A 27,232-nucleotide genomic window follows, 5' to 3' on the forward strand; every position below is an offset into this window, starting at 1 on the left:
ATGCCTCGTTTCAGGTTACGGTTTCATTTTCAGAGACGAATACGAACAATAAATTTTGCTTGCAGTGGAAGAATCTCTTTCTCTGAAGAAAATGTCTGAAATAAATGCTAAAGCTATTAGAAAGGAAATAAAGGGTGAGACTCTTTCAAATTTCTATCGATTACTTAAAGTATTGACCTGCGGGAAAGGGTTTTTTTCAACAGCAAAGAGTGTATGCCAGGCTTGGTTCCTAAACCACGTGTGTCTTCATAGCCTATTCTAAGGGAAATAACTAAACTCTGTCGTACCCATTTTCAAAATTCGGTTGAATTCGGTTTTCTTGGAGTACAACCAACATAAGCAGATTCAATCAGGGCAAAAATGAGTGAAACGTTTCATTGCTTATCTCTGGGACTAATTTTAAAACTGGTGACTAATCGCTATCAAATATAACCTCAGGCCCGTGCCCGCTATCGCACGCACCCCATTGAAAGCCCTGCACCATTCTCATTGTGCAAATAACACAGATAAAATTTTTGTGCGGCTGAAAACAAGGATGAAAAGTATTTTTAGCAAATCAGATTGTTTGTTTACATTTTCAACCAGCCAATGGTATAGCGTCAAAGACAATAGTAATCTGAAGAGAAAATAGCATTGAATCAGATGCAACAGTAATGCTTGCATCTCCTATCCAAAGTTGTGGGGAAAAAACGATGCCACAAAATGTTAACACTGAATGCAAAAATTGTCATTATTGAAGTGCTTCATACAATTATGCATAGCAAGAGAGTATATCTAAAACTCTGTCGTACCCATTTTCAAAATTCGGTTGAATTCGGTTTTCTTGGAGTACAACCAACATAAGCAGATTCAATCAGGGCAAAAATGAGTGAAACGTTTCATTGCTTATCTCTGGGACTAATTTTAAAACTGGTGACTAATCGCTATCAAATATAACCTCAGGCCCGTGCCCGCTATCGCACGCACCCCATTGAAAGCCCTGCACCATTCTCATTCCTGTCAAACTCAAAACATCCTCATTCCCTTTTCTTTGACCAGGCACTTCTTTAGCCAAAAGAATTAAGCAACTTTTCTGATTGTACATCTAGTAATACGGAGGAGAAGCAGCTCTGAACACAAAAGCTAATGCCAGTTCCCTAGCCATCTAATTCCCTCAATTTTTATTGGCTTTTTCGTCTTTACTGGCCTCTTTACAAAATGAAAACAAATTGGCTGGATCTGAGCAGTGGTGAAAAAAATGGATGATTGGCTAGCTCTGTTCTTGAAGACTCTAATTTATTTACCCTGCTCAATTTTTTTTCAAATGATGGGATTTTGCTAGTGGATGATTCTATTTTTTGCCATCTTACAGGTCATTTGTATTTTTTAGGTGAGCTGTGAATCCCTCCCCTAAATTCTGAGGCAAGCTAAGTCAGCTTTAAAGGCAATCAACAGATGGCTTAAGCCCCTTTAGTATCTATTGATTGCCTTTAAATAGTCTTGAAGTCAAGGAGTATGCTGTTTTACTCTGATCAATTTATATAAGCTTAAACCATGGCTCAGGAATCCCCTTTGCACAAAGATTCAAAAGAACAGACTCTTTAGTTTGGTGTAAAGCTTGTTTAACACAAAAATAACAAGTATCTTACCAAACAATCTTTTTTGTACAGAGTTTAAAAAAGGCGTTGAAAAAGGCAAGCATTTTGAGCCATACTAAAGCTTTTCATCAAACACTCTTCAGAGTATGAAACATCAGAACATCTAGATCAGGGGTTCTTAAACATTTTGAGTGCTGGGCCAGAATAACATGCAGATTTTTTTCAGTGGCAACTGAGTTGCCAATGTTGACATAGCCTGGTAAGAACAGGTGCTTAAAATGAATTTCAAAATATTTGGCAACCTTAACGTAACAGTCATGTGCTTGTTTTTTTGATTGGCCTATTTGGGTATTTCTGATCCACAACTGGGGTATATATATTTCCTACTGGTAGAGTTTTCAAACTATGTTTTGACATTTCATACTCTGAAGAGCGTCAGATGGAAAGCTTAAGCATCCTCAAATATTTGCTTTTTTCAAAGCCATTTAAAAATAAACCAATTATCCCTTATAAGTTTTCAATGTTTTGTGAAGATGAAAAGGGCAAATGAATGGAAATTTTAGGGGAACGATTTTTCTACCATGTTCTGTTAAGGAGGGCAATTCACAGCTCGCCACAGGTTGCGAAGGGAGTGTGGAGGCGAGAGAGAGGCTATTGCTTGCCTTAAACAGCAAGGCCTGATCTTATTGGTCAACACTTATATTCTGCCAGAATATTGTTTCAGTAAATATGCCATCATTGTCAACAATCTATTATGTGACAAAAGAATGTCCTTGAGATGAATATGGATCAGCAAAAGTTCATTAGCTTTCTTTTACAGTATTTCAAGTGCACAGAACTTGGGTCAGAAACAGTAGACTTGGGTGAGCCAACAAACCTACAGCTTTGGGTGGGCAAAAGTTATCAGAAAATGCCATGTGTTTCAGAACTGTCAATTTCTCCATATAATTTGAATAAAGTTTGTTTTAAGATGTGCCCTCGTGGATCCTACACATGACATCAACATGTCTCCTATGGAAGGTTTCACACCTGGACTTGGTCGGCCTACTTTGTATAAGTGTAGGATCACACAGACTCTTGCAACTGATGCTTGAAGCCATTTGGCTAGAAGCCCCCTCCACTTTTTTGCAATAATAAGTTAATTTTAAACTTAGAATTTTTTTATCTTGCTATAACCCATATTTGTCATTCAAACAATTCATTATATAATCATGATAACCATACATAGTTATTCATAGAAATCTTACATAGAGCAAACAATCATTTTATCCGTCATATTACCCATAACAACATTACCCACTACCATATCTCACTGTGCATAAGACGCACTTTTTTTCAAATCATTATTGGCTTCATTTGAGACTACAGCTTATATTTGGTAAAATTGACTGTCCCATCATTTCTTTTTAAAGGCAAGTTATCTTTTTATAGACAAAATATTATGACACTTGGAGCAGCTGCTCTCCCAATTTGCATAATCACACTTTACCGGAAATTTAGTAAAAACTTCAAAATTCTCCAGCCATATTAATAAAATAACTGAAATATACATGCTTTATAATAACTTATTCTTTCACTGAAATAATAGTTTATTATTTCAATTAAATAAAGATGCTTTATAATAACTAAGAAAAGGAGGTGCATCTTATACATGGTAAGACACAGTAAAAACTATTTCTTCAAAATTCAAACACAGAAGTAAGGGTGCGTCTTATGCAATGATGCATCTTATACATGCAAATATGGTAATCTTTTACTTTTACATTGTAACATATTCCATTGTAACTGGTTAATGGATGGTGATCTATAGATAGATGCTAACTTTTTTAACATTATTCAAACATCATCAACCATGTAAACATATTGACATTTTTTACGTAAAGCATATTTCAGCAGTTATGCATTCCAATTCATAAACTTCATCTTCCGTTTATGAAGTTTGATTGGCAATCAGGTGCTCGGAAGAATATGAATGACTGTGTTGAATGTTCTTTCAACTTTAAAATTGGTTGGGACTTGCTACTTGCAAAAAGTTTGAAAATTCCTCAAAGCTGACAATCATGACTAACTTTGAAGTATCTTGAACAAAATTGCTTTTATTGACAAAATTTTGCAAAGGATTTCCCGTCCTTTTCTGCTATCCAACCATTAAACAAATGTTGAATTGCTAAAACAGAAATTGAATTGATGTCTCAGCTTCTACACATGCCTATAAGATCAAATCATAGGAAACTTTGGACAAGTTGGGTATTTGATGTTTTAAGGCAGTATTTTCAACCACCTTAGCCTTTTGAACCAATGTCTTACGTTTTTCAATTATTGAAACTGAATAATCTTCAGGTTCTGCCTCTGTCTTGTGCCGGTTTACTTCTCTTAACCTGGTCCAGGCAAGTGACTGCATGCTTCAGGGAGTGCTACTGTGCACATCCTGCTGAGAGACCTGATTTTATTTGCAAGTAAAGAAAAGACAGATGATTTTTTCACTGAACTATCTTAAAATATATCTATCAAGTTCCTTGTCCAAAATCTCTCGTCCAAAATTCTGTACTTAATGTATTCTGTTGTTTTTTACATTTCAGAAATTTTAGTTGGTGCTGATTTGACTCAGCTTACCTCAAAAAAAGTGAGAAAGCAACTTGAGCAGAAATTTAACATAGAATTGACAGACCGGTATTTTGTCTTTTTTACTCCTTGATACCTTTGCTTTTGAAAAATTCAAGCTAATGAAATTGTTTCTCAAATCGTTTTTCATTTCCATTTTTTTCTCGTCTAACAGGAAATTTTTGTGATCTGTAATCATTTTTTAATGTTCTTCATTTTTGCTGCTGTTTTTTAAAAATAAAACGAGCTAGTTTGATAACCAGCAGATAAGAGGCTTTGTTTTTCTGAAGTTTGAACATGCACCAAATGCTGTTTTTGATGGGTTAACTGCAATGCTATGTTCCTTGTTGCTGTTTGGTTTGGACAACTTTAGCCCTTCCTAATTGGGATTGGTATTCATGCACAATGGTTTTTCTATCTAGCTTGTTTGCCAATTTTTATAAAATTCAACAAAATTTTATGATTGGAATTTAACGCATTAAGTATTTGGAAAAAGATAAGAAAAAACTCGACAGAGATTTCAGATGACAGAAGTTATAGCAATGCTCTGAAGTACAAAATTTAGAAATACAAAGAATTTAAAGAGTCAAAACACTAAGCAGTAACAGCAAAGAAAAATTATAATTACAGCATATTGCAGCTACGTATTAAGTGATAAAGACAAACAATGTATGATTGTTCAATGTTAAAGTGAAAGGCACTGGCTGAAAAATGCATACCCTAACAGATGATAAATAGATTGTATTGGAGTGTTCGAATCCCACTTTTTGTTGTAGCCAGTTCGCAAAGATAAATAGCATTAATGCATTTTTGCAGTTTGGCTCCTATGAATAGCTGATTTGAGGAAGCATTCCAAAATTCTGCTCTATGTATCCGTTAACCCAATGGCCTAAGCAAAAGGACAAAACCAAAGCATAGAAAGCTCTCAAAAAGCAAAATCCTGACACTTCTGCTCTCTTGCAGGAAAAAAGAAATTGATGAAATTTTAATGAAGGAGATAGAAGATGCAAATCAGAATAAATCAGATGGTTCGGACGATTCCTCGGGAGAAGAACAAGATAACACAGAATCAGACGAATCAAGTTCCAGTTATGAAGAAATTAAGGTACCTGTTTGATGATATTTTTTATATTTAATAATAACGCTTGCAAAACCGTATTGAGAGAAGTTGCTTGATAAGCTTAATCCTTTTTTGGAATGTTCACTATTTTTAACCAAGAAACAGAGCAACGAAAAGTGAGAATCTGAAGTTGCAGATTTGACTGGGACACGAGCTCATCTTTAGTATTTGGAAACAACAATAAGGCTTCAAAATACCTTCATTTTGCGCTATTTTGAATTTCTTGATCACAACCGAAAGGCTATTTAAAAAGATGTAGTGATCAAAGCTGAAATTAAAGAGCTAGTTAAGACCGGGGTGACTTTTACCTTCTCTGTTGCCAAAAATGCTATTGTAAGATCTGAATGCCCTCTCTTGTTGAAGTTTTTCTGTAGGAGTTTCTCTGTACGTTCCTTAGTTTATTTTTTCGTGCTTCCCTAAAAATGTCGTAACCATATTTGTATATTATATTTTTTTTCCTTTCAGAAGTCAAAACCAAAAGCGAAAAATCCAGTGGCCCGGAAACGACATGCCTCACCAGTCAGGGTAAGAATATTTAATTGAATTATGATTATTTAAATTCAATTGTATATCATCCGAAACAAAGTGCTTTTGAAGATGATGGTTTTGCTGCAATCGATGTGGATTCGTATCAGGATGTAAAATTTTACTTTCTTCTGTGAATTTTGTTACCAGGCATTGCCTTAGGAGTAATTCTGTCAATAGTCTTGGTAATGTTGTCAAATGGAGAAAACATTGTCTATATCAATGAGCCAACTCAAATGGCGACAAATATCTGATAAAATATCAGTCTGCTTTACGTCTGACCCCTTAAGCTGGCTAATATACTTATTCATTCGCATTCCTCGTTTGGGCAATCGGCGACCACTATTCCTCCGCGTAGATAAAGATTTCAAATGTCAAAAAATATTTTTCTAATGTTTGTATATTGACCGAATTAAAGACTCTAAAGAAAAAGACGACTTCTAAATTTTGATATTCTTTGGTTGAGGCTGAATATAGAACTAGCATAGGTTCGAAAAATATCTTCAATATTAAACACAGGATAAGGAGATGGCCGTATTAGCGTGTAAAGCCGAGTCTGAATTATCGTGTTGCTCAATAAAGCTAGTATTAAAATTGGAATATCTTGGTGTTCAAGAAAGTCAGTATTAGACTGGAATATCATGGTGCTCATTAAAGTCAGTATTGAAACTTGAATATCGTGGGTTTACAACAAAGTCAGTATTGAAACTTGAATATCATGGTGCTCATTAAAGTCAGTATTGAAACTTGAATATCGTGGGTTTACAACAAAGTCAGTATTGAAACTTGAATATCGTGGTGCTCATTAAAGTCAGTATTGAAACTTGAATATCGTGGGTTTACAACAAAGTCAGTATTGAAACTTGAATATCGTGGTGCTCATTAAAGTCAGTATTGAAACTTGAATATCGTGGGTTTACAACAAAGTCAGTATTGAAGCTTGAATATCGTGGTGCTCATTAAAGTCAGTATTGAAACTTGAATATCGTGGGTTTACAACAAAGTCAGTATTGAAACTTGAATATTGTGGTGTTCAACAATGTCAGTATTGAAACTGGTCTATCGTGGGTTTACAACAAAGTCAGTATTGAAACTTGAATATCGTGGGTTTACAACAAAGTCAGTATTGAAACTTGAATATCGTGGGTTTACAACAAAGTCAGTATTGAAACTTGAATATCGTGGGTTTACAACAAAGTCAGTATTGAAACTTGAATATCGTGGGTTTACAACAAAGTCAGTATTGAAACTTGAATATTGTGGTGTTCAACAATGTCAGTATTGAAACTGGTCTATCGTGGGTTTACAACAAAGTCAGTATTGAAACTTGAATATCGTGGGTTTACAACAAAGTCAGTATTGAAACTTGAATATCGTGGGTTTACAACAAAGTCAGTATTGAAACTTGAATATCGTGGGTTTACAACAAAGTCAGTATTGAAACTTGAATATCATGGTGCTCATTAAAGTCAGTATTGAAACTTGAATATCGTGGGTTTACAACAAAGTCAGTATTGAAACTTGAATATTGTGGTGTTCAACAATGTCAGTATTGAAACTGGTCTATCGTGGGTTTACAACAAAGTCAGTATTGAAACTTGAATATCGTGGGTTTACAACAAAGTCAGTATTGAAACTTGAATATCGTGGGTTTACAACAAAGTCAGTATTGAAACTTGAATATTGTGGTGTTCAACAATGTCAGTATTGAAACTGGTCTATCGTGGTGTTCAAAAATGTCAGTATTATAGCTGGAATATCGTTTTGTTGTAATGTTTTTAGGCAAGGATTGTAGTTGGTAGGAAACATTATGACGCTCATTCCAAATTTAGGACATGGAATTTCCGTATCAGTGGCATTGGCGTAGTCGAGGTAACCAGGCGATGTAAGCTAAACAATCCTCAATATGAGTATTCCTCTATCTTTTAAACGAGCTTGTCTGATCCTTAGCTAAAATATTAATCAATCTATAGGCCTTTTTGGGTAAAGATATTAAAACTTAATTCATAACGGGTAAAAGTTTAATATTTACAAGCCGGTCTCATCACTGCTTGTAAACTGTTCGACGGCGCTGATGAGCTGGTGACGTAAAAGCTTCATTCCAAATGCCGGGGCTATTTCCTCGGGATTTTGTAACAGCAAGCCGGGTGACATCTTCAAAAAGTATATGAAATTAAAAATAGCGATGAAATAGTTTTGAGAAAAATATCATAGTTGACAACTCGTGGATGTAATTTGTACTTCCATTTTCCAATCGTTTTTCTCAAATGCGAATGTGTTATAAAGATAATCCAGCTGCTGAATTCCGTAAGTTTATTATTCGTGATAGAACTCAAAAGCAAAATCGAAGAAGTTGAAGTCGTCATCGTCATCAGAGCAGACAGACAAACCAAAGAAAAAAACAGGTTTGAAACAATTTATAGACTGTTATGTCTAGTCCTAACAACGGAGATATTAATATTTTATAATACGAGTCTTATCGAAAATGATATACCACTCTGATAGGTCATGTTTGCTGTGACTAACCTGTCTCCTTCTCACTTGAGTCCCAAATTCTTGTTTGCCTGTTTTTAGCCCGCGAATCAGTACTGAACTCGTCCTTCGTCTTGTGAGATCTGACTTTTTCCTATTTCGACTGAAATGCACAACAATTCGTTTCCAAGGCCTGTTTTGTATACAAGGCTATTAGCTGCAACAATGGAAGACATTACATAGACGTATCTACCATGTTACTTGTATCTTGATAATGTTTAGGTTTCGTAGGCTAGAGAATCTGCCTTTTATGAAGACCAGGCTATGCATTTGAAAAGTCCTAGGAACATCTTATGAATGTTTTTCACTGTATAAAAAAATCAGCTTGGTGCAATTTGGTGAACTTTGGGTGTATATCGATTAAAACGCCAAAATGATACTCTAGCATACACTGCTAAGCCATTTTTCATTTTTGCTTTTTAATTCAGTTGCGTCATTTGAATTTCGTATCATTGCTAGGCCTAGACCTGTGAGAGTTGTCAGGCGATGACGTCACCAAAATACATTTGGCCATTTAGATTTGCTTGGCAAAATTAAATTATTTGACAGGAAAAGAGCCTATGGCTATTCGGCTATATCTCGTTGAATTTGGATAGATTCACCTGACTTTGCTTTGCTTAGCAATATGTTTTTAAGATGTCACACGCCCTATCTTCCTGGGTTTCACACCCAGTGCAATCTTCAGACGATCGGGAAGATGTTATAAAACCTTTAAACATATAGTGTATCTTTATTAACGATTTTCTCCTAATTCATAACCTTATTTTTCAGGTTTTTCTCGAGATATGGCTTTATCACAAGAGCTCACAGATTTGTTTGGAACAGACAAGGTAACTAATGAGACATACATGTATTGTTGTGATTTCATCTAGAATTATGTGTTAAGGTTCTTTCGCTTAAGTTCCTTGTTCAAAATGTAAACCTTATTTGAGTTGCCTGGTTTGTCTCCAGAAACACGTTCGATTTTCTTGAAATCGGGAATGAACTGACATCATGCTGATACTTAAACAATAAGATACAAGTGCTTGCAGCTTTTTTTTTCAAAACCAAGTATCATAACATACTGGTTAGAATCCTGATATGTCTACAGATTCTCACAAACTTTTCATAAAATTTGGTTTTTTCTTATCGTGACTGTGGCTAGATATATCAGGGATCCCAATGACCACCCTGGAAATGCTTGATAAGACTACATTGATCAAAACAATGTCAGTACAGATAACCCTGGGTAGCTTTTTTCTCGATGAAAATTTTGAGTTATTTACGTAAAAGCCTTCTGTGTCTGCTTCTTCGGTGTGTCTGAGTGTGTCTGATATCCTGTGAAATTGAAAACGTAGGACCATTTGTGTTTTTGCAGTGCAAGCAAGCCTGCGTTGTGAATTTCTGCACTCCAAATGGCTTCAAGCAAGCCTGTGTTGTGAATTGCTGCACTCCAAATGGCCTCAAGCTACTAATACCATCCGCTAACAAAAAACTGATTTTGCCGCTTATTAACTGAAATTTGATGCAATATTAATGGCTAGGCACACAAGCTCCGCCTTGTATTATCAAAAGTTTGCTCAACTCTTTAGCTGAATTTGAGATCTACTATCGTTTTCCAAAAACCAGTGCTTTCGTTTCAATGTTTAGATATGAATTTGATATTTTTCTGTTATTCTTGGGTAAGACCGATGCATTAGGCCATTCTTGAATCCCCACAAAACAGTCCCACAATCCTTCGCGCGGTTATGGAGACTGTTTGGTGCGGACCTTTGATTCAATAAGAAAAGAAAGGTTATTTCTAATACGCTTTCTTAGGCATTTTTTATTGCATTTTAAAGGTGGTCCACTATTAGACCATTTAACGAGAGCAACCAACCAATAAACTTTCTTTAAAGCATCAAAAACTCAGGACCTTCTTGTTTCCAATAGAGTTTTGTTGTTTCACAATTTAAATCACGTTTTGAACCATGAATCGATTTTTGATCAGAAATCATTTTTGAACAATTTTAGCTTCCGAGATGTGATGTTGTAAAAAAGATGTACGCACTCTTCAAGGAAAGAGATCTTATGGTAAGTTCGAACTGATATCTTTCATTCATTCCTGTTTTGAACCGTGTCTTGTTCCCACATAGAATAGTTGAGAGAGCTTGCAACCGAGGCCTATCGGCATTAAGCTATAATGAATTTTCAGAGAAAAACCAACCTTTTATTAAAGCATTTATTAAAACTAGACTTTGGTCAGAGGTTCCTTTTAGAAATGTTACGAACTCTCGTTGATTCAGTCCTCCCACTGCCTTGGCGTTGCTCTTCGTATCTAGTCAGCAAGTTCGCCTGCAGACTTTGCGAAATTTTTCAGAGTATTATATTACAAATATGAGCAAAACTTTAAGCTTGTATGAGGTAGCATTTCCTATCAAGTTAAAGCCCTGCAATATCCACCTGCACGTATCTTCAAACGATAAAAAACAGTTAAGGATCGATTTGATTTCTCTGCGATTTAGTGACAATGGAAGCTTCCAGAAAAGACTTTGCGTCTTGTAATGATTGTGTTGTGAAAGCTACATGGGCAATTTAGTTTTTCAAATGCTTTCACAGTTATTTGTTGCAAATGTCAGATTATATGTCCTGTGCAGTCCTTATATTTGTATATGTCCTTCTTTGTGTGTTTGAGGTACAGTGATATTTTTCATAGAGTCGTTTTCATATTTAAAGTTCCGCAAACTTTCAAAGGCCTTGAAACTGAATCAGACTATTTTATTTAAAAAAGGACGAAAACTTCACAACATTAACTCTTTCTAAATTCTGTTCAAACTTGCAAGAGTTAAGTTTCATTTCGTTTCTACATTATTATGGAGAGATTTAACCAAAGTGTTTTTAGGTAACTTGATTTCAAATATTTCATGCAGTCAAACATTCTATGCATGTCCGCATTGTTGCAATTAGCATAACTTGAGTGTCCTCAATTCCGCTACGCATTTAGAACTCCGTTAAATTTAACCTCTTAATCCTATTCAACAACATAACGGGAATCTTGTTTCATACAAATTTTATTTTTGGTTTCTCTTCTGCCTAAAACATTTCTTTGCAAAATGTCAGACTTTCTCCTGACTTTCTGCATTCAAAATGTCAGACTTTCTGCATTCAGACTTTCTCAAAATGTCAGAATTACTTTCTCCCTATAGACTGCTCTTAAATTTTGATTTGCTTTGAAAAATAAAAAACTGCAATGAAATGCAGTTTCTTTACTTGCCCCTCAGACAGGCGCTTTTTGGAAAACTCACAGTTTCGTCGAACGGAAGTCATAGTAGGGAGTGCGGGCGCTGCCCATTCAGGGCCATATTAAAAGCGAAGAGAGCACATTTTAGCAAAAAGAAGGGGCCGTAGCCCTCAAGGACCCCCTCCATCTCCATTATGTCAGATATTGTTAGCTTTTAGAAATCGCAATGAGATCCTGTACCTCATACAGTCAGCCCCAGTTATAGTCTTTCGCTTAAAGTCATACTACTGGCTACAGTCTAATGAAATTGAGACCCAAATATGAAGCTTTCGAATTAAGCTCTGTTTTAATATTTTAAATTATAATTGGTTCAATTTAGCTGCCTTTCTGGTCGTGTTTTATTGATTTTTTATGTCTACAACCTTTTGTTTTTAAATGAACTGAGATTTGATAACTAATATAGTCACATTTCTATTTCGACATTCCAAAACTATGACGAAAGTTTTTATTAATGGATTGGTAAATACCAGCTGCAGATGAATGAGAAGGATTGATTTCGCTGTTAACGTGGTGGCAAGGCATGACGTGAATTCGAAAAAACTGGTTTGCAATTTAGTCTCACAATGCTGTTGTAGACTTGTTTTTAGCTAGAAGTAATTTCCTTATAACTGCAAAAACCACATTTCATAAGTCTGATTTTTTTTAACCTTTGTGCTAACCTAGTGTTATTTTTTATCTCTCGCCTCCAATACAAAAGATGTCATTCATCATTCAAATATGCGAATTTCGCAAATATATTTTATTAATCGGAATATTCTGGGAGGTTTTTAAGTCACAAGACAGTTTTTCTCTGTTTTTTCTAATGTGAAACTTGAATAGTGATATCTTGCCAGTATCAACGTTTGGTTATTTAAGGTTAACCACAAGCATGCACCCTTGCTTTTGACTGTTCTCAATATTCCTAATAGCAGACCAAACGCAAACTGAGAATTTTTATCATATTTATATTAAGGTCAATAACCTCATTCTAGTTTTTGTGCGCTGCCTCTTAGCCATGACTAACATAACTGGTACCATATCAGTCTTAAACCATAAGCTTGAAGTTCTTTGCCTCTTTCACTTCCCATGAGATCATCCCATTAATGCTATTTCCACTCTGTTAATCCGTTGTTGGCTGCAATGTCTCGCGGATTTTTTCCCAGCTCGTCTTGCTGTAGAATCATAACGCCTATCTACAATGTTGTTCTCAAAGCACAACGTCAAAACAATCGAGAGAAAATCATTTGCTCGACATAACTTTGTACCATTAAATATGGGAAGAGGAATGAAGGCTTGCGAAGTTCGATATTATCATACGTGTTTCAAGACTTGGCAGAACATCTGTAGATCCCTCTTCCCCGTTTGGCTAATCCATAGTCATGGCTAATCTTGGTAATGATTGCGACACCCGACAAAACTTCTTGGGAGATTGCCTATGTGTTTAGGGTTGACTTGACACGATTGGCAGGCGAAAGTATTCGATTGGCAGACGAAAATATTCGATTGGCAGGCGAAAGAATTCGATTGGCAGGCGAAAGTATTCGATTGGCAGGCGAAAGTATTCGATTGGCAGACGAAAATATTCGATTGGCAGGCGAAAATATTCGATTCGCAGACAAAAATATTCGATTGGCAGGCGAAAATATTCGATTGGCAGGCGAAAGTATTCGATTGGCAGGCGAAAGAATTCGATTGGCAGGCGAAAGAATTCGATTGACAGGCGAAAGAATTCGATTGGCAGACGAAAATATTCGATTGGCAGGCGAAAATATTCGATTGGCAGACGAAAATATTCGATTGGCAGGCGAAAATATTCGATTGGCAGACGAAAATATTCGATTGGCAGGCGAAAATATTCGATTGGCAGACGAAAATATTCGATTGGCAGGCGAAAATATTCGATTGGCAGGCGAAAATATTCGATTGGCAGACGAAAATATTCGATTGGCAGGCGAAAATATTCGATTGGCAGGCGAAAGTATTCGATTGGCAGGCGAAAGAATTCGATTGGCAGGCGAAAGAATTCGATTGACAGGCGAAAGTATTCGATTGGCAGGCGAAAGAATTCGATTGACAGGCGAAAGTATTCCTTGTCACGCAATTTCCTTGGCCAGGCCATTTCGTTGCCAGGAAATCAAGATCTTCTCATCGGCGATCTATTATTAGAAATGACTAAATACACGTCTCCCTCCTTGTGCATCATGTTTCAAGATCATTTCACCAAACGCGCAGTTTTGGCACCAAGGGCATTCAATGTGGTTCATTAAATCCTATACGTTCTAGCCAAGGTTTCTTGGTGCGGTTTGACAAGCACAGTTGTCATCTAACAGTTATTGCTGGTGTTTTTCGAATCAACTACCAACAATTTCATTTCTTGTCATCCCTGCATATTTTCCTACTTGTTTAAATTCCGTTTCCTCGTTCTTCTCCGTCGCAACGTCTCTTTTAGTTTCATCTTCATTTCAACCATTGTATCAGCTTTTTCCCCTGCGTAAATATGCGAGATGCTACTATAATTGCAGTTCACCACCCCTAAAGGTGTCGATACTTGGCAGTTATGGTTTTTGTCTAGGCACTTTTGAACGTGGCCATGATATATAGTCGAGGGCGAGCAGGAACAAAGCAAAATGACGAAAAACAATACATTATACACTAGGGTATCAAAAGTATTGCACCACCTCGAAGGAGGAGAAATGGCGCATGAATGATCGAAAGCTATTGTTATGCAAATTAATTCCGTTTTTAAAGGGCCAATGGCAATTGGTCGAAAGCAAAACAACCACCAATCAAAACTTCAATCTATTTAGAGCATATGTTTTAAAAAAACAGTAGAAAACGTCTTTTAACAGTTTCAAATTTCAATAATTTGACGGATAGCTGCAAACTTTTGAAACCGCAAAAAGCCTCCTTGAAATGGATCCATACATTTGGCCAACGTATTCTTGTGGAATTTCGCAATAGGCCTGGAAACCTCTCATAATTAATGATTCTCTGGTCTTTTGACCACCATTTGGATCACGGTTTGTAACCTTTTTCATTTGAAGTCAAACTTTTTAAGTGATGTTAAAAATTGCACTTTACTCTGACTATGTCAAAGCTTGAATTTCTTTTGTTTGGAAATAATTCTTTGTAAAAATAATTTCCGTTTACTCAGGTAAATTTTTCTTTTGTATTTTTTCAAAACACTCATTATATTCTCTGTGGACGGATTTTAAGCTGCAAAACCTTGCCCAGTTTCGAGTTTCATGTCTTTTACTGCCCTTAGGTGCACACGCAGTGAAATAAAGACCCCGTTTACACTGTCCCGGAACAATTTTGTACCGTTACGGTTCGCAAGTGTTTACACTGTCGCGGTTCCAAATTGTTTCGTTTAGCCGTTCCGTTTACACTGTACCGGTACAGTGTAATGGCTTCAAAATTTAATGGCAGAACATTGTTTAGAAGAAGCTGTATTTAGTCAACCAAGGCTTTTATTTTGCCGCCGAAGTCAACAATCGAATTTTTATTGAGAGTTAAAATGGAATGGAAGGCCGATAAAAACTTTACTTGGACGAACGACAAGGTGGCTTTAATTTTCAGTGTTATTTTAGACTACAAAACTGTAAAGTCTAATCAAGGCTTGGACTGGGAAACACTACAAGCCTTTTCTGTGGTCGTCTTTTCTTCAGAATTTCCTTTTCTTCAGAATTTGACAACGTAGTTACGCCACAATCAAAGCCTCGATTACCTGAAACAGCCATACAAAAGACCTCTTTGTGAATCCGTGACAAAATCGTCTCGGATAGGTGTTTACACTGTCCCGTTCAAAAACGGAACCGTGACGGTACAAAATTCGTTCGCTTTCAAAGCAGGGTCCAAACTGTTCCGGATAGCAGAGCAAAATCGTCACGGTTCCACAGTGCTAGTGTAAACGGAAGGGCGAACCGCGACAGTTTTGTCACGGTTCCAAACTTGCACGGGACAGTGTAAACGGGGTCAAAACCGACAAATTCATTCCCCTCTAACATCAATTTATTTTTGGTCGCCCACTTCTCTGTTTCTTTACTACTGTAACACTCTCGAGAAATCTTTTTTAGTTTCCCACAGCTGTTGTGTGACGGCATTTATCTTGGTCAACATTTTTTTGAAAACTGAAGACCACTTCCCTGTGAATATTTTATAGCGACTCGCCTTTCATTTGACAATTTTGTTTCCTCAGGCATGGGCTACATTTTTACAGATAAAAATGTTTTTGCGTAATTTATACATTTCTAACTAAGTTTTCTATGGCGTCAGCAAGATTGGAAAACTTTTCCCGCCAAAGTTTGCTCTAGAATACGCTTACTTCACCCAATTAATGCATTCAAATGTTTTGCATGGTCAAAAAGTCGACAAAAAGTGCCGCCATTTTGAGCAGGGTGGTGCAATACTTTTGATACCCTAGTGTATTAAGAATTGATTTCAGGGGTTATTCTAAGGAAAATTTACAACACCACAAAACAAACTTAAGTGCTGGAAATTTTTTTATAAAGTTTTATAATTCTACTCTTGACAAGAGCAACTGCAGCAACGGGGAACTGTAAACCACTGGTTTTAAAAAAATAAAAAACTTCTTTTGACTAAGGACATTATTTTTCGACCACTGTGCGGCAACACGCCAGTCTGCCGTGAGATTTCATCTTATGTGCCATGAGAAGTCTCCAATTTCACGTAAATGATATAAAAAACAGACCCAGTTTTAACACTGAGTGAATAAGAATATTTTCTTTTATTATAAAATGCTTTTTTTTTTGATTGAGATAGCTGATCAAGACACTTCAATGGGATCGAACTTAGATTGTGTAAAGGCAATTAAATTTCATTTTTTAACATTTTTTCGATAAGAAATATGCTGTGGATCCAAAGGCTGAAAAATACTGGCACGAAAGACCGTAAATATTTAAGAAATACAGAGGAGGGAGGGGTGGTGTTTTATCCAATGCATATTTCCACACGGTAGGTGTACCGCGAGGTGTACAGACATGAGAGCGAAGAAAAGTTGTGGAAGACCTAAAGCCAGCAGTCAAGAGATACAAGAGATACAAAAGCCGCAATTTTTTCAAGTGAGCTTTACAGAGTATCTTTATGAGCTTGTTGGTTCACATTTGACAACTTGGAACGCAACAGCCGTCTATTTCAAATTCATTCGAAAGCAAAAAAGATGAAGGCTATCTCAAGGCCTTGATGACGAGAACCAATGCCGTGAAGAACCAATGCCGTGAAGAACCAATGCCGTGAAGAACCAATGCCGTGAAGAATCAATGCCGTGAAGAATCAATGCCGTGAAGAACCAATGCCGTGAAGAACCAATGCCGTGAAGAACCAATGCCGTGAAGAACCAATGCCGTAAAGAACCAATGCCGTGAAGAACCAATGCCGTGAAGAACCAATGCCGTGAAGAACCAATGCCGTGAAGAACCAATGCCGTGAAGAACCAATGCCGTGAAGAACCAATGCCGTGAAGAATCAATGCCGTGAAGAACCAATGCCGTGAAGAACCAATGCCGTGAAGAACCAATGCCGTGAAGAACCAATGCCGTGAAGAACCAATGCCGTGAAGAACCAATGCCGTGAAGAACCAATGCCGTGAAGAACCAATGCCGTCTAACTAAAAGTCTTTTAGGCCTGATTGGTTGAGGGATTGGAAATGAAACTGACACGTATCAAGATTAACTAAAAGGAATCACAGTTCACGAGGATGCGAACAACGTGTTCCTCCCTACTATTTAGCAATAGCTTGTGATATTGCAAATAAAAATTGCAAGATCGCTTTTGCAACACAGAATTTGAGCCTAAGTGGGACCCTCGTCCGTGTGACATTAAATGACTTAAATCGAAAGAGAGAGGGCAAAAACCAAGCAAAGAAAGAGAAAAGATAGCGTTGGTTTTGAGGGGTGTACATAGATGCAGAAATTGTTACCTTAAATGAACTTGATAAAGACGACAAACAGCCGATATCAAAAGTAAAAAAAATTAAGATTAAGGCCTGACTGACTTCTTACTACAATTCTTCTTTTATTTTAGGTTTTTTACTTGATTTCGTTTTTGAAATTGAAATCTTTTTTGTTTTACCGAACGATTGCTACATTCTGCTAAAATATATCCCAGGTGGTTGATTTTTTTATAACACCACAATATTGGAATCACAACACCACAAAACAAATTGACAATACCACAAAATGGTAACAAAACCACGTTAGAATAACCCCTGACTGATTTTTTTATAAGATAATGTATGAGTAGAAGACTCCCTGTTTCAGGCATTGCTGCGTTTCATTTGCACGTCATGTCTAATGCATTGGTTTGCTTTTTGATTTGTGGGAGAAACAGGCAAAAACCTCAAATCACCCCGCTAAATTTGCACAATGAAAGAAATGTTGATAGAATGTCATTTGAAATGCGACGTGAAGAGACTTGCCCCGAGATGAGCAGAGGCAGTTGCGTTAAATTGTGACTGGTTTCAGCTGTAATGATCTATTTCTGATCAAGGTTCCTCGAGATAATTCTCCTTTAAATCTTAGCAAGAGAATAATCTATTTCTGATCAAGGTTCCTCGAGATAATTCTCCTTTAAATCTTAGCAAGAGCGGATGATTTGCCATCGGCTTCAGCTAAACCTGTAGGATTATGGTATCATTTTACGTCTTGGAATAATTTTAAGTGGCTGCGTCTTCCCTGGATGCGAATTTCATTTCATTTTATTTTATAATATTTAAACAGGTTAAAGGTTCATACATATATATATTTTTCAAACTGACCTGTTTAAAATATTCAAATAAGCACTAATACTAATAACAAAAGGAATTTATAAACCGAACCTAATTTACAATTTTATATAAAAGTAACGCTTTAGAAAAGGAACGTAGAGATGAAATAAAAGTTATCCCCGACTATAGCTGTTCTTTGAAGGTTTTCAGGGAGGGGGGCAATTTAGTAGCTTTTTCTAGACTGTTCCACAGTTTTGGACCGCGAAAAGAAAAAGCCTTTTGGCCATTTATCGTTTTTAGCAGCGGTATCTTAAGATCAGTTTCTGATGAACGCAGACACCGTTCTCTATCATCCGAACATTTTTCGAATAATTTTCTCAAGTAGTCTGGTGCAAGCAAATTTAAAGATTTGTAAGTTAGTGTGGCTGATAGTTGGCCATTAACAATAATCCTGATAGTTGGCCAGCCAATATTCTGAATTATCGGAGCAGCAGACGCATTGTATGCGCTGCTAGTTACAATTCTGGCAGCTCTATTTTGGATTTTTTGCGAGTCGTCAAGCTTTGATTCATTACAGCTGCCCCAAACGGAACAACAGTAGCTCAAATGGGGCTCAACAATTCCTCTATACACTTTGTTGAGGATGTCAGATGGAAGATATTTCTTAGAATACTTAAAAAGTCCAAGGGCTCGATTAGCCTTGGTCTTGGTAGTATCGAAATGCTTGTCCCAGTTGATTTTACTGTCTATCTGAACAAAGTATCTTGTATCTGAACAAAGTGTTGGTAATCATTTCAATGTCTTTTGAAATGATGTGGGGGGGGGGTCGCATTTTATGTTCAAGTTATTTGGCGGGAGGGTTCCCATTACCGGGGCTCTAAATTATGAAGTTACATATGCTAAATTCTCAAAATGCACTTAAAATCAGTTTTTTATAGAAGCTAACATAATTGATATATCATACAAATTGATATATCCCCACACATCCTCAAACTTCAGCTGTATTATTCGTTTTATATTCCAGTAAAAATCGCAAAGTTTTGATTTTTTTAACTACAGTACTTAACACAAAAAAACCAAAGTTAATTGGGGGGGTTCTTATAAGAGCGGGGGGATTGGAAAAATTTTCAAAAATTAATTAGCGGGGGGAAGGGACGGCAATTAGGCACCTAAACGTAGAATGCTTGATGTGGTCGCTATAACCTTTATAATCTTATACTCTTCTGGTTTGTATTTCCTTTTTGAGAAAAAGTCCCCAAAATCATTTTGTTCGGAAATTCTCTTACTTTACAACTGATATGTGAAAATAAGATAGATGGTTGAATATTTTAATGTGCAATTCTGTACTGTAACAGTACAGTACAGTACAGTACAGTACAGTACAGTACAGTACAGTACAGTACAGTACAGTGCAGTGCAGTGCAGTGCAGTGCAGTGCAGTGCAGTGCAGTGCAGTGCAGTGCAGTGCAGTGCAGTGCAGTGCAGTGCAGTGCAGTGCAGTGCAGTGCAGTGCAGTGCAGTGCAGTGCAGTGCAGTGCAGTGCAGTGCAGTACAGCGAAGGCCCAATGCAGTACAGTACAGTACAGCGAAGGCCCAATGCAGTACAGTACAGTACAGCGAAGGCCCAATGCAGTACAGTACAGTACAGCGAAGGCCCAATGCAGTACAGTACAGTACAGCGAAGGCCCAATGCAGTACAGTACAGTACAGCGAAGGCCCAATGCAGTACAGTACAGTACAGCGAAGGCCCAATGCAGTACAGTACAGTACAGCGAAGGCCCAATGCAGTACAGTACAGTACAGCGAAGGCCCAATGCAACTCAGATGGAGCCTTTTCTCCTTTTGTGGGAACACATTGACACATCTTGTAATGTAATGATATGCCTTGATGTTAGGTACACAAAACACAAAACACAAAACAAAACACACACAGTGTAAGTTTACAATGGATCGGTAACATGTCATGGCAATAGAATAAATCAGCATGTGCCTTCCAATGCATGAAGCAAGACCCTTCACTGGAGAGAACAGCCTCTTCTGAGTCTTGCAGGTCTAACACATCAACCAAATCTTGTGATTCTGCCATTGGAAACCTCACTAGAAAAACCAGCTTGTGCTATAACTACAAAAGCGACATGTTTCGCAGAGCCCTGTCGTCTTTACATCTAGCAGTTTTAGAATCTATCTACATAAAAATGAAAATCCGCCATTGTGTAGACAAAAGAAGTTAGTTTTTATCCGTGGACTCCATTGGTAACACTTCTAGGCAAGCAGCAGAATGGGCAACCTAGACTGTCACGCCCGCGTATCTGATTGGCCTTTTTTGATGCACAACTGGGTATATATTTTCTTACTTTACACTTTCGACCATGATACTGATATTTGGTACTCTGAGAGTGTCCGACAAAAAGGCTTGGATATGCCTAAAAGGCATTTTGAAATTTCTTTTTGTTAAAAATTTGTCTCAGTTGTTTTGTTTGTATAAATGAATCAAAGAAACTATAATCAAATTTTGGCCTTCAAAGCTAGAGCTCTCCATGTTTTACGAAAAATGTCAACTCTTTTTCCCATAAGCGTGGTTGTAGATTTGAGGATGTGACTTTAATCCAAATAAAAGATTAGCAAATCATATTCAACCTATTCATGCAATCTTCCCGTCTTCACTTGAATCATTTTTCAGTTGCATGTTTTTTCGACTGAGAGAATATTCTCGTGACACCAAAGGGACTTGTATCCCACATCCGAAAATATAAATACATTGCCTGTATTGACTCACTTTGTTTCAATATTGTGTAGGTTTTTTGCTCTGTCTTATATTTACAACAACCAGATTCAAAGGTAATATTTAGCAGAGCTTCATGTCAATCCATTCTGATGTAATTTGTCATATTTTTAGCCATGCACTGATATTATTTTGTTTTAATCGTCTTCCTCGGTTAGCCTTGAAATTGTCCCAGCCAAAAGTTTTCTAGGAAAGCCCTCTTGTTTGTTACTATAACGAACTTTTATTTCAAGCAGTGTTTCTGTTGTTCTGATCTAAACATCGGAGGATGGTGGTCTTATCTCTTTGGATCTCCTGCTCCCAAAAACACGGTGGCCTACGCTGATGGATTTTACCGGATCTACCCTGCGTTTTCTCTTTTCTCTCCCTCCAGCCTCCACTTTGCCTTAAAATATTTGAGTCGTGATGAAAAGGAGGGTATCTCCATCCTAAAAAAATACGCTGTCGTGATATGTTGCTGCAATACTTTTGATGGACTTGATCTGATCACATGAAGTTGCCTCGCTCTCATTTGGAAACCAGGTATCGCCAACGACCAGTTATAAATAATGGCTTGCTATAGTGACCTAAACCGAAAGCAAATGACTCCCTGCAGCCGGGGCTCCAAGTTGGAAAGAAGGGGGCTAAGGGCAATTTAAGGAAACATAACAACAGATTTTGCACAAAAGCTCTATTGCTTTGCAGATAGTGAGGGACCATGACCCCCCGTGGTTAGAGGCCCTGTGCAGAGGAAGGCAATGGCTAAATACCTTAAACGCAGATGCCGTTGCTTGCGAATGATCGCTTTCTGGACACAATCAATGAACATGTCTGACATTACACACTTTCCAATGTTAGCAACTGGCGTGGTCTTCAGTTGACTCTTTCGACTTTGGCGGCGGTTCCACTCAATTGTTGCCAAAGTCAAAAAAATTAATTTGCTTCAAAACATCATGGATCTTAATGTACTTGAAATGGACCTCAGCCATTACAAAATCGATTCAGAAATTATGCTTTTTATGTTTGGCAAGGGTAAAAGATTTTGGGAAAACGAAACTATTTATCTTTTGAAGGAGACATTCCAAATGAATTACGTTCTACAGGCTGCTTTCCAAGCTTTCCAGGGATATTGGAATTTGTCCTCTGATTTTAAAAGGAAATATAGTAAACCAAACTCGGCAATCTTTGAAATGTTGTAATATTGTTTTTGTTGCTTTGTCCTTCTCTAAGCGCGCACAATATCTTATCAAATTGAAAACTTGTATCTTTACAACCATGTAATTCGATAGAAACGAAAAGAAGCCGCTTGTAGAGAATAAGGAAATTAATTTCATTCGAAGCATTCATATTTCGTTCATTATCCTGCCCTCATCTGTAATAAAAACATTGAATGAATTCGGTGCAATTTTTGTCATTAAACAATGCTTGCTTTTATCCCTTTATCCTCGCAGGCTTGTGTTAGAATTGGTTATTGGTATCTTTTCAACAAAGGGGATTTGCCCATCTTCAGGCATATTTTTTAATAAGTTGGTGTGCCAGAGATGTAAAGTAATGATTAGAATTTTCAATTAACGGTTGATCTAAGTACATCCGTCCACATTTGATACTGGTTTAGCATTTTTAGATTGATTAAAATTTCGACTGAGGGAGGGAATGCTGGTTGAGAATAAGAAGTGAGCCATCTATTGGTATCAGCATGTTATAAAGAATGCTAAAATGTCCCCTTTCCTCCCCCAAAAATAGTGCGCTTTAGAAACTGGCATTTTTGCTTTAACAGATGTTAACAAAGATAATTTTTTATATTTTGCTTTGTGTTTTCAACAGGACCCATCTAACAAGCAATTCGTTATTTGTGACGAGGAACTCTACAAGATATTCGGTACGTTCTATAAGACATTTTATCCTCTATTGACTTAATTTGTATCTGCTAATTGACAAATCTTGCTTTTTAAAACACGAAGTAAGTATATTGATGGTAATATACAAGATTTTGGTTTACTTTGGAGAAAGAAGTAATAATGCGTTACTGGTAGCTATTTGTCAGCGAAAAATTTACCACTCTATTATTTTGGGGTACAAATTTTAAAGATTGCTTTGAAAAAACCAACATTCAAACACTTTTGTCCGACACTCTCAGGAGTATAGAATGTTAGAATAATGGAATAAATTATATGAACCCATTTGTGGATCGAAATAGGCCATACAGGAACGTTGCCATATGCCTGTTGCCCAGTCAGTGCCAATTGCCTATAGAGTTTTCCATCAGTATCCTACAGCTGGTCGTTTTATTTTCTGTTGAGTGTCAGATGAAAAGATAAAGTACGCCTCCGAATTAGTACTTTTTCAAAGCCATGTTTAACATTCCCCTTGCTACCATGCATTCATTGGGTTATTTAGTATAAGACTGCCAAACGTACCCATCGTGCCTGTTTACCAGCCTTGTAAACGACATCCGCTTTTTGAATTCCTTTTTTGAAAGTCTTTGCCCATGTAAACCAATGTTTAATTAAAGAGGGAACATAATTAGGAATATTAATGAAGCAAGATGGAGTGAAATTAGTCTTTTGTAGCCTGCACAACTTTCAGTGTAAACAGATGAGGGAATAAAGATGTTAACACAAAACATTTCAGACCGCCCTTAATCTAAATTTGTGGACTATCCTCAGCCTCTGTGCATTATTTCTAGCTTAGCGCTTTTCTTTTTTTTGCAGGTGTAAAGAGATTTCGTGCTTTTGGAATGATGAAATATCTCAAGAACCACGTGAAAGATCCCAAACTTATTCAAGAAAGCAGATGAGAGTTTTACCATGGTACTTGACTTCATTAAAAAGGTTCAGTGCATCTTATGTTGATAGCGTATTTAATAATAGAAAATATTTCTGAATGGAGTAGCCATGGCTTTTTCTAAGTAGAAGTTAATGCACGAAATGTTGGATCGCCTTTGTTGAGCCTTGCTTCATCATTGGCAGTTCCGTTTCGAAAGTTTGCTTCGGGCTTTCAGGAAGGGCGAGCCCAGTGACGTCAAATGATGTCATTTTCCTTTCACAGTTGCTTCATTCTACTTTTCAAGAATTTGACTTCTTACACAACAAACGAGAGCCTTTTTACCGTTCTCGTGTATGATAAGTGCCTTTTAAACCGTTATCTCATTTGAAGAATTAGAGCCAACATGAGATTAAGAACTATTTATCAATTTATATAGATGGTCAATATTTACGGAATATTGCTAAAAGATTTTTATTGTATTTAAGCTTTATAGAAAGCGAATTGATACCTATCATTCTGTAGTGCTGCTTTCTACTTTTGCGTTTTTAATAAATCGCTGAATTTTTCGAATGTCAAGTCTTTGTAACTTATCAAGAAATGAAAAACTTGCCGAATATTGAAAATTTTTATTTGCCTCTTGATATTAAACTGATATTAAAGAACTTTTGAAGAAATTTAAAATAGCAAGGGAAAGCGGAAACATGTCATGAAGTACTTTTCGTCTTCGTCCGACGCCCATCAGAGTCGGAACATTGTTATTGATCAAAGAATATAAGTGCCTCTCGATGCCTAATGCCTGACGGCTGAATCGGTAATAATTAGCAAGCAATCATGCAGTCCTTTCTTGGCACATATTCACACAATCGAAAGAAAGTTGTCAGTCAATGCTACCTAAGCTGCAGATCGATGTCAGCGTAAATCCTATCTCGGCAAACTAGTATACCTGTCTACCTGGTTAGTCTGCTTCTGTATAATCAGGCCCTAAAACTCTGGCTCGGGTTCATTTTTCCACTCATTCATAACAGAGCTGAAACACTAAGCCTGAAATTCCTAACTGCATATCATAAACCATATGAATGGGGACGGTTTCACTTCTCTCTTTTGCGTCACACTGTCAAATTATGGCCGAGCTGCGTAGGTTTCGGTATTCGAAGTTTGTTTTTAACTTTTCCCTGTCGCTTTCTGTATACATTTCTCGCAACAAATATGTCACTGGTCAGGTAAACATGCAAGAGCTACCATCCAAAGTAGCTATGTTTTGCTTCGTGGTTCACAACAGTTGACAAAAATGAGCTTCAAATGACAAGATCTATGTTGCACCTTTTGACATATTTATCAAACATATCATATTTTGGTGTGACATTTACACAAGCACATATGGCTTGTGCATCGCTTTCTGTTGAGTATTTCGTCCTTTGATTTGACCTGGCCTAAGTCCAGTTATTGTTTGAAACAGGGTCCCTACCTTTTCACCCTATTTAGATGCAATCTCTTAATCTTTTCAGAAATTTAAACTGAATGAATCGTGTTTTTTACAACTGGAAAACTGTTCGGTCTCATTTGGGATGCACACTGCTATAAAAGAAGCTCTTTTGAATCATAAAAAAGGGTGTGAAATCACTTGAACTTTGCAACGCATGTTCTTCAAATGTTTAATTCAGTGTTGTGCCGTCAGTCTCGGAGAGCCTTTTCACCACTTGCTGTTTTTTCAAAACAAGCAAGTGGTGTTCGCTCTTTCAAAAAAATAAAGGTCAATTGTCATTTTTGCTACTAGGGTTTTCTATGAATTTTCGACTAAACATTTATCTTCGTAGCTGCGACATATCTCTCATGCCAAACGTGTTTGACCCGACTTCCATCGCTGGTATGTCCGCGCGCAGAACGATATGACAACCGTTTTGACACCTCTCGACATTAGAACCAGATTTTTGACAGGTCATTCCGTCATAGCTTCTGTGTGTTTTATAGGAAAGAAGTCTGCGGAAAGCCGACATTTTCCATGTAACTGTTTTTCAGTAACCAAGCGAGGAAACGAACTATTTCTATGTACATAACTCAGACTTTTTTGTTTTATGCGTAAAGATTACAAAACGCTTAAATGAAGTATGTAAGGGGTTAGCGGTTGCCAGTTGATCGAAACAGAGAACCAATCAAACTTGCCATTCTTCTTCTCACATTATTTTCGATTTTATGCGTTCTGTTTTCGCTTTCTGGAAAGGCTTAAATCTTCGTATTGACTTCCTAAATCAACTCTTGTAGCGTTGTACGCGTCACTGTCGCGTTCTTTTCCGTATCCACTCCACTAGTTTATTCCTTTATACATCGATTCATTCCATGTTGTATCTTATGTATGAATAGTTATTAGTGCATCCATATAGAAGCAGACTCAGAAACTTTGAATGAAAACAAAGCGATTTACATCACCGTCACATATTTTATCGTCTGTCTTATTATAGTGACCGTTTGTTGATTTGTCTCATGCTGCCTAATGACCTTATTCACCTTGTTTTATTTTTAATGCATCAGCCCCGTATACTCTTGCCTGTGAGTTTCATTCGTGCAGAGTTAGATTTTTCAGCCTCAATACAGCAAATTAGTCCCGGAAAACAACAGTAATATGTCGGGGCTTTTTGTCCAAGTGATGTTTTAACTCAGGGAAATTGTTATGACAAACTAAGTTAGTGGCTAATACCAAATCTGACTTCAGAATGTGGTTGTACATCGGTAATCGATGAACTGACTGATTGGTTGATTTTATTTAGACACACTACTCTAGGCCCTCTAGCAAAAAGCTGGATGCCGGATCTCCTAACGGCATAAGATTGCATAACAGCGCCCAATACCATTAGGCTGAGGTTGGAATTGCACACTTTTTTCAGCTTTCTGACAAACTCTGCTTGTCTTTTTATGTCCCTCCCCTCAATTATCGCCAAATGCACACAGTGACAAACTGTGCTTGTCTTTTTTATGTCCCCCCCCCCCTCCCCTCAATTATCGCCAAATGCACACAGATTTCTTGTTTAAAATGAGATTACTGCCCTGCCACATTATGGTGCTTATATGAGACACAACCTCGCTTCCTTTGATTTCACACATTGTAAGAAAAAAAGGTATAATAGATTATATTCGTGTAATGATTTCAAGAAAATTTCTTCGTCTGTTATATTACTGATGATTCAATTACTGATAAGATTCGTTCGTATTTTGGCTAACAATTTACATGGATGCTCAGAAAGCAGCACTCGCTATTAGTCTATTTGGAGAGAAAAGTTGGCGATAGTTCTTTCCAAAAGTAAAAGACTTGCTTTACTAAAAACACAAGTTCCAATCAGTGGCGGGGTGGCTATGTTTTTCCTGGGGTGGCCAAGTCGATTTTTGCTCCCTTTCT

At 37.1% G+C, this 27,232-nt stretch overlaps 1 protein-coding gene across 1 annotated transcript; it reads left to right on the forward strand.

Annotated features, from left to right (window-relative positions):
- Nucleotides 1-4: 4 nt before the first annotated feature.
- Nucleotides 5-24,358, forward strand: LOC135696540 (uncharacterized). The gene is made up of 9 exons (XM_065215961.2): nucleotides 5-134; nucleotides 4,157-4,247; nucleotides 5,142-5,283; nucleotides 5,764-5,823; nucleotides 8,153-8,228; nucleotides 9,127-9,185; nucleotides 10,348-10,407; nucleotides 22,903-22,957; nucleotides 23,790-24,358. Exons 1-9 carry the CDS (start codon nucleotides 92-94, stop codon nucleotides 23,873-23,875), a joined length of 672 nt encoding a protein of 223 aa, XP_065072033.2. The 5' UTR covers nucleotides 5-91; the 3' UTR covers nucleotides 23,876-24,358.
- Nucleotides 24,359-27,232: the final 2,874 nt, after the last annotated feature.

Source organism: Rhopilema esculentum, chromosome 14 (genome assembly GCF_057945365.1).
Source record: "Rhopilema esculentum isolate cy_ngs chromosome 14, ASM5794536v1, whole genome shotgun sequence".
Lineage (NCBI taxonomy): Eukaryota > Metazoa > Cnidaria > Scyphozoa > Rhizostomeae > Rhizostomatidae > Rhopilema > Rhopilema esculentum.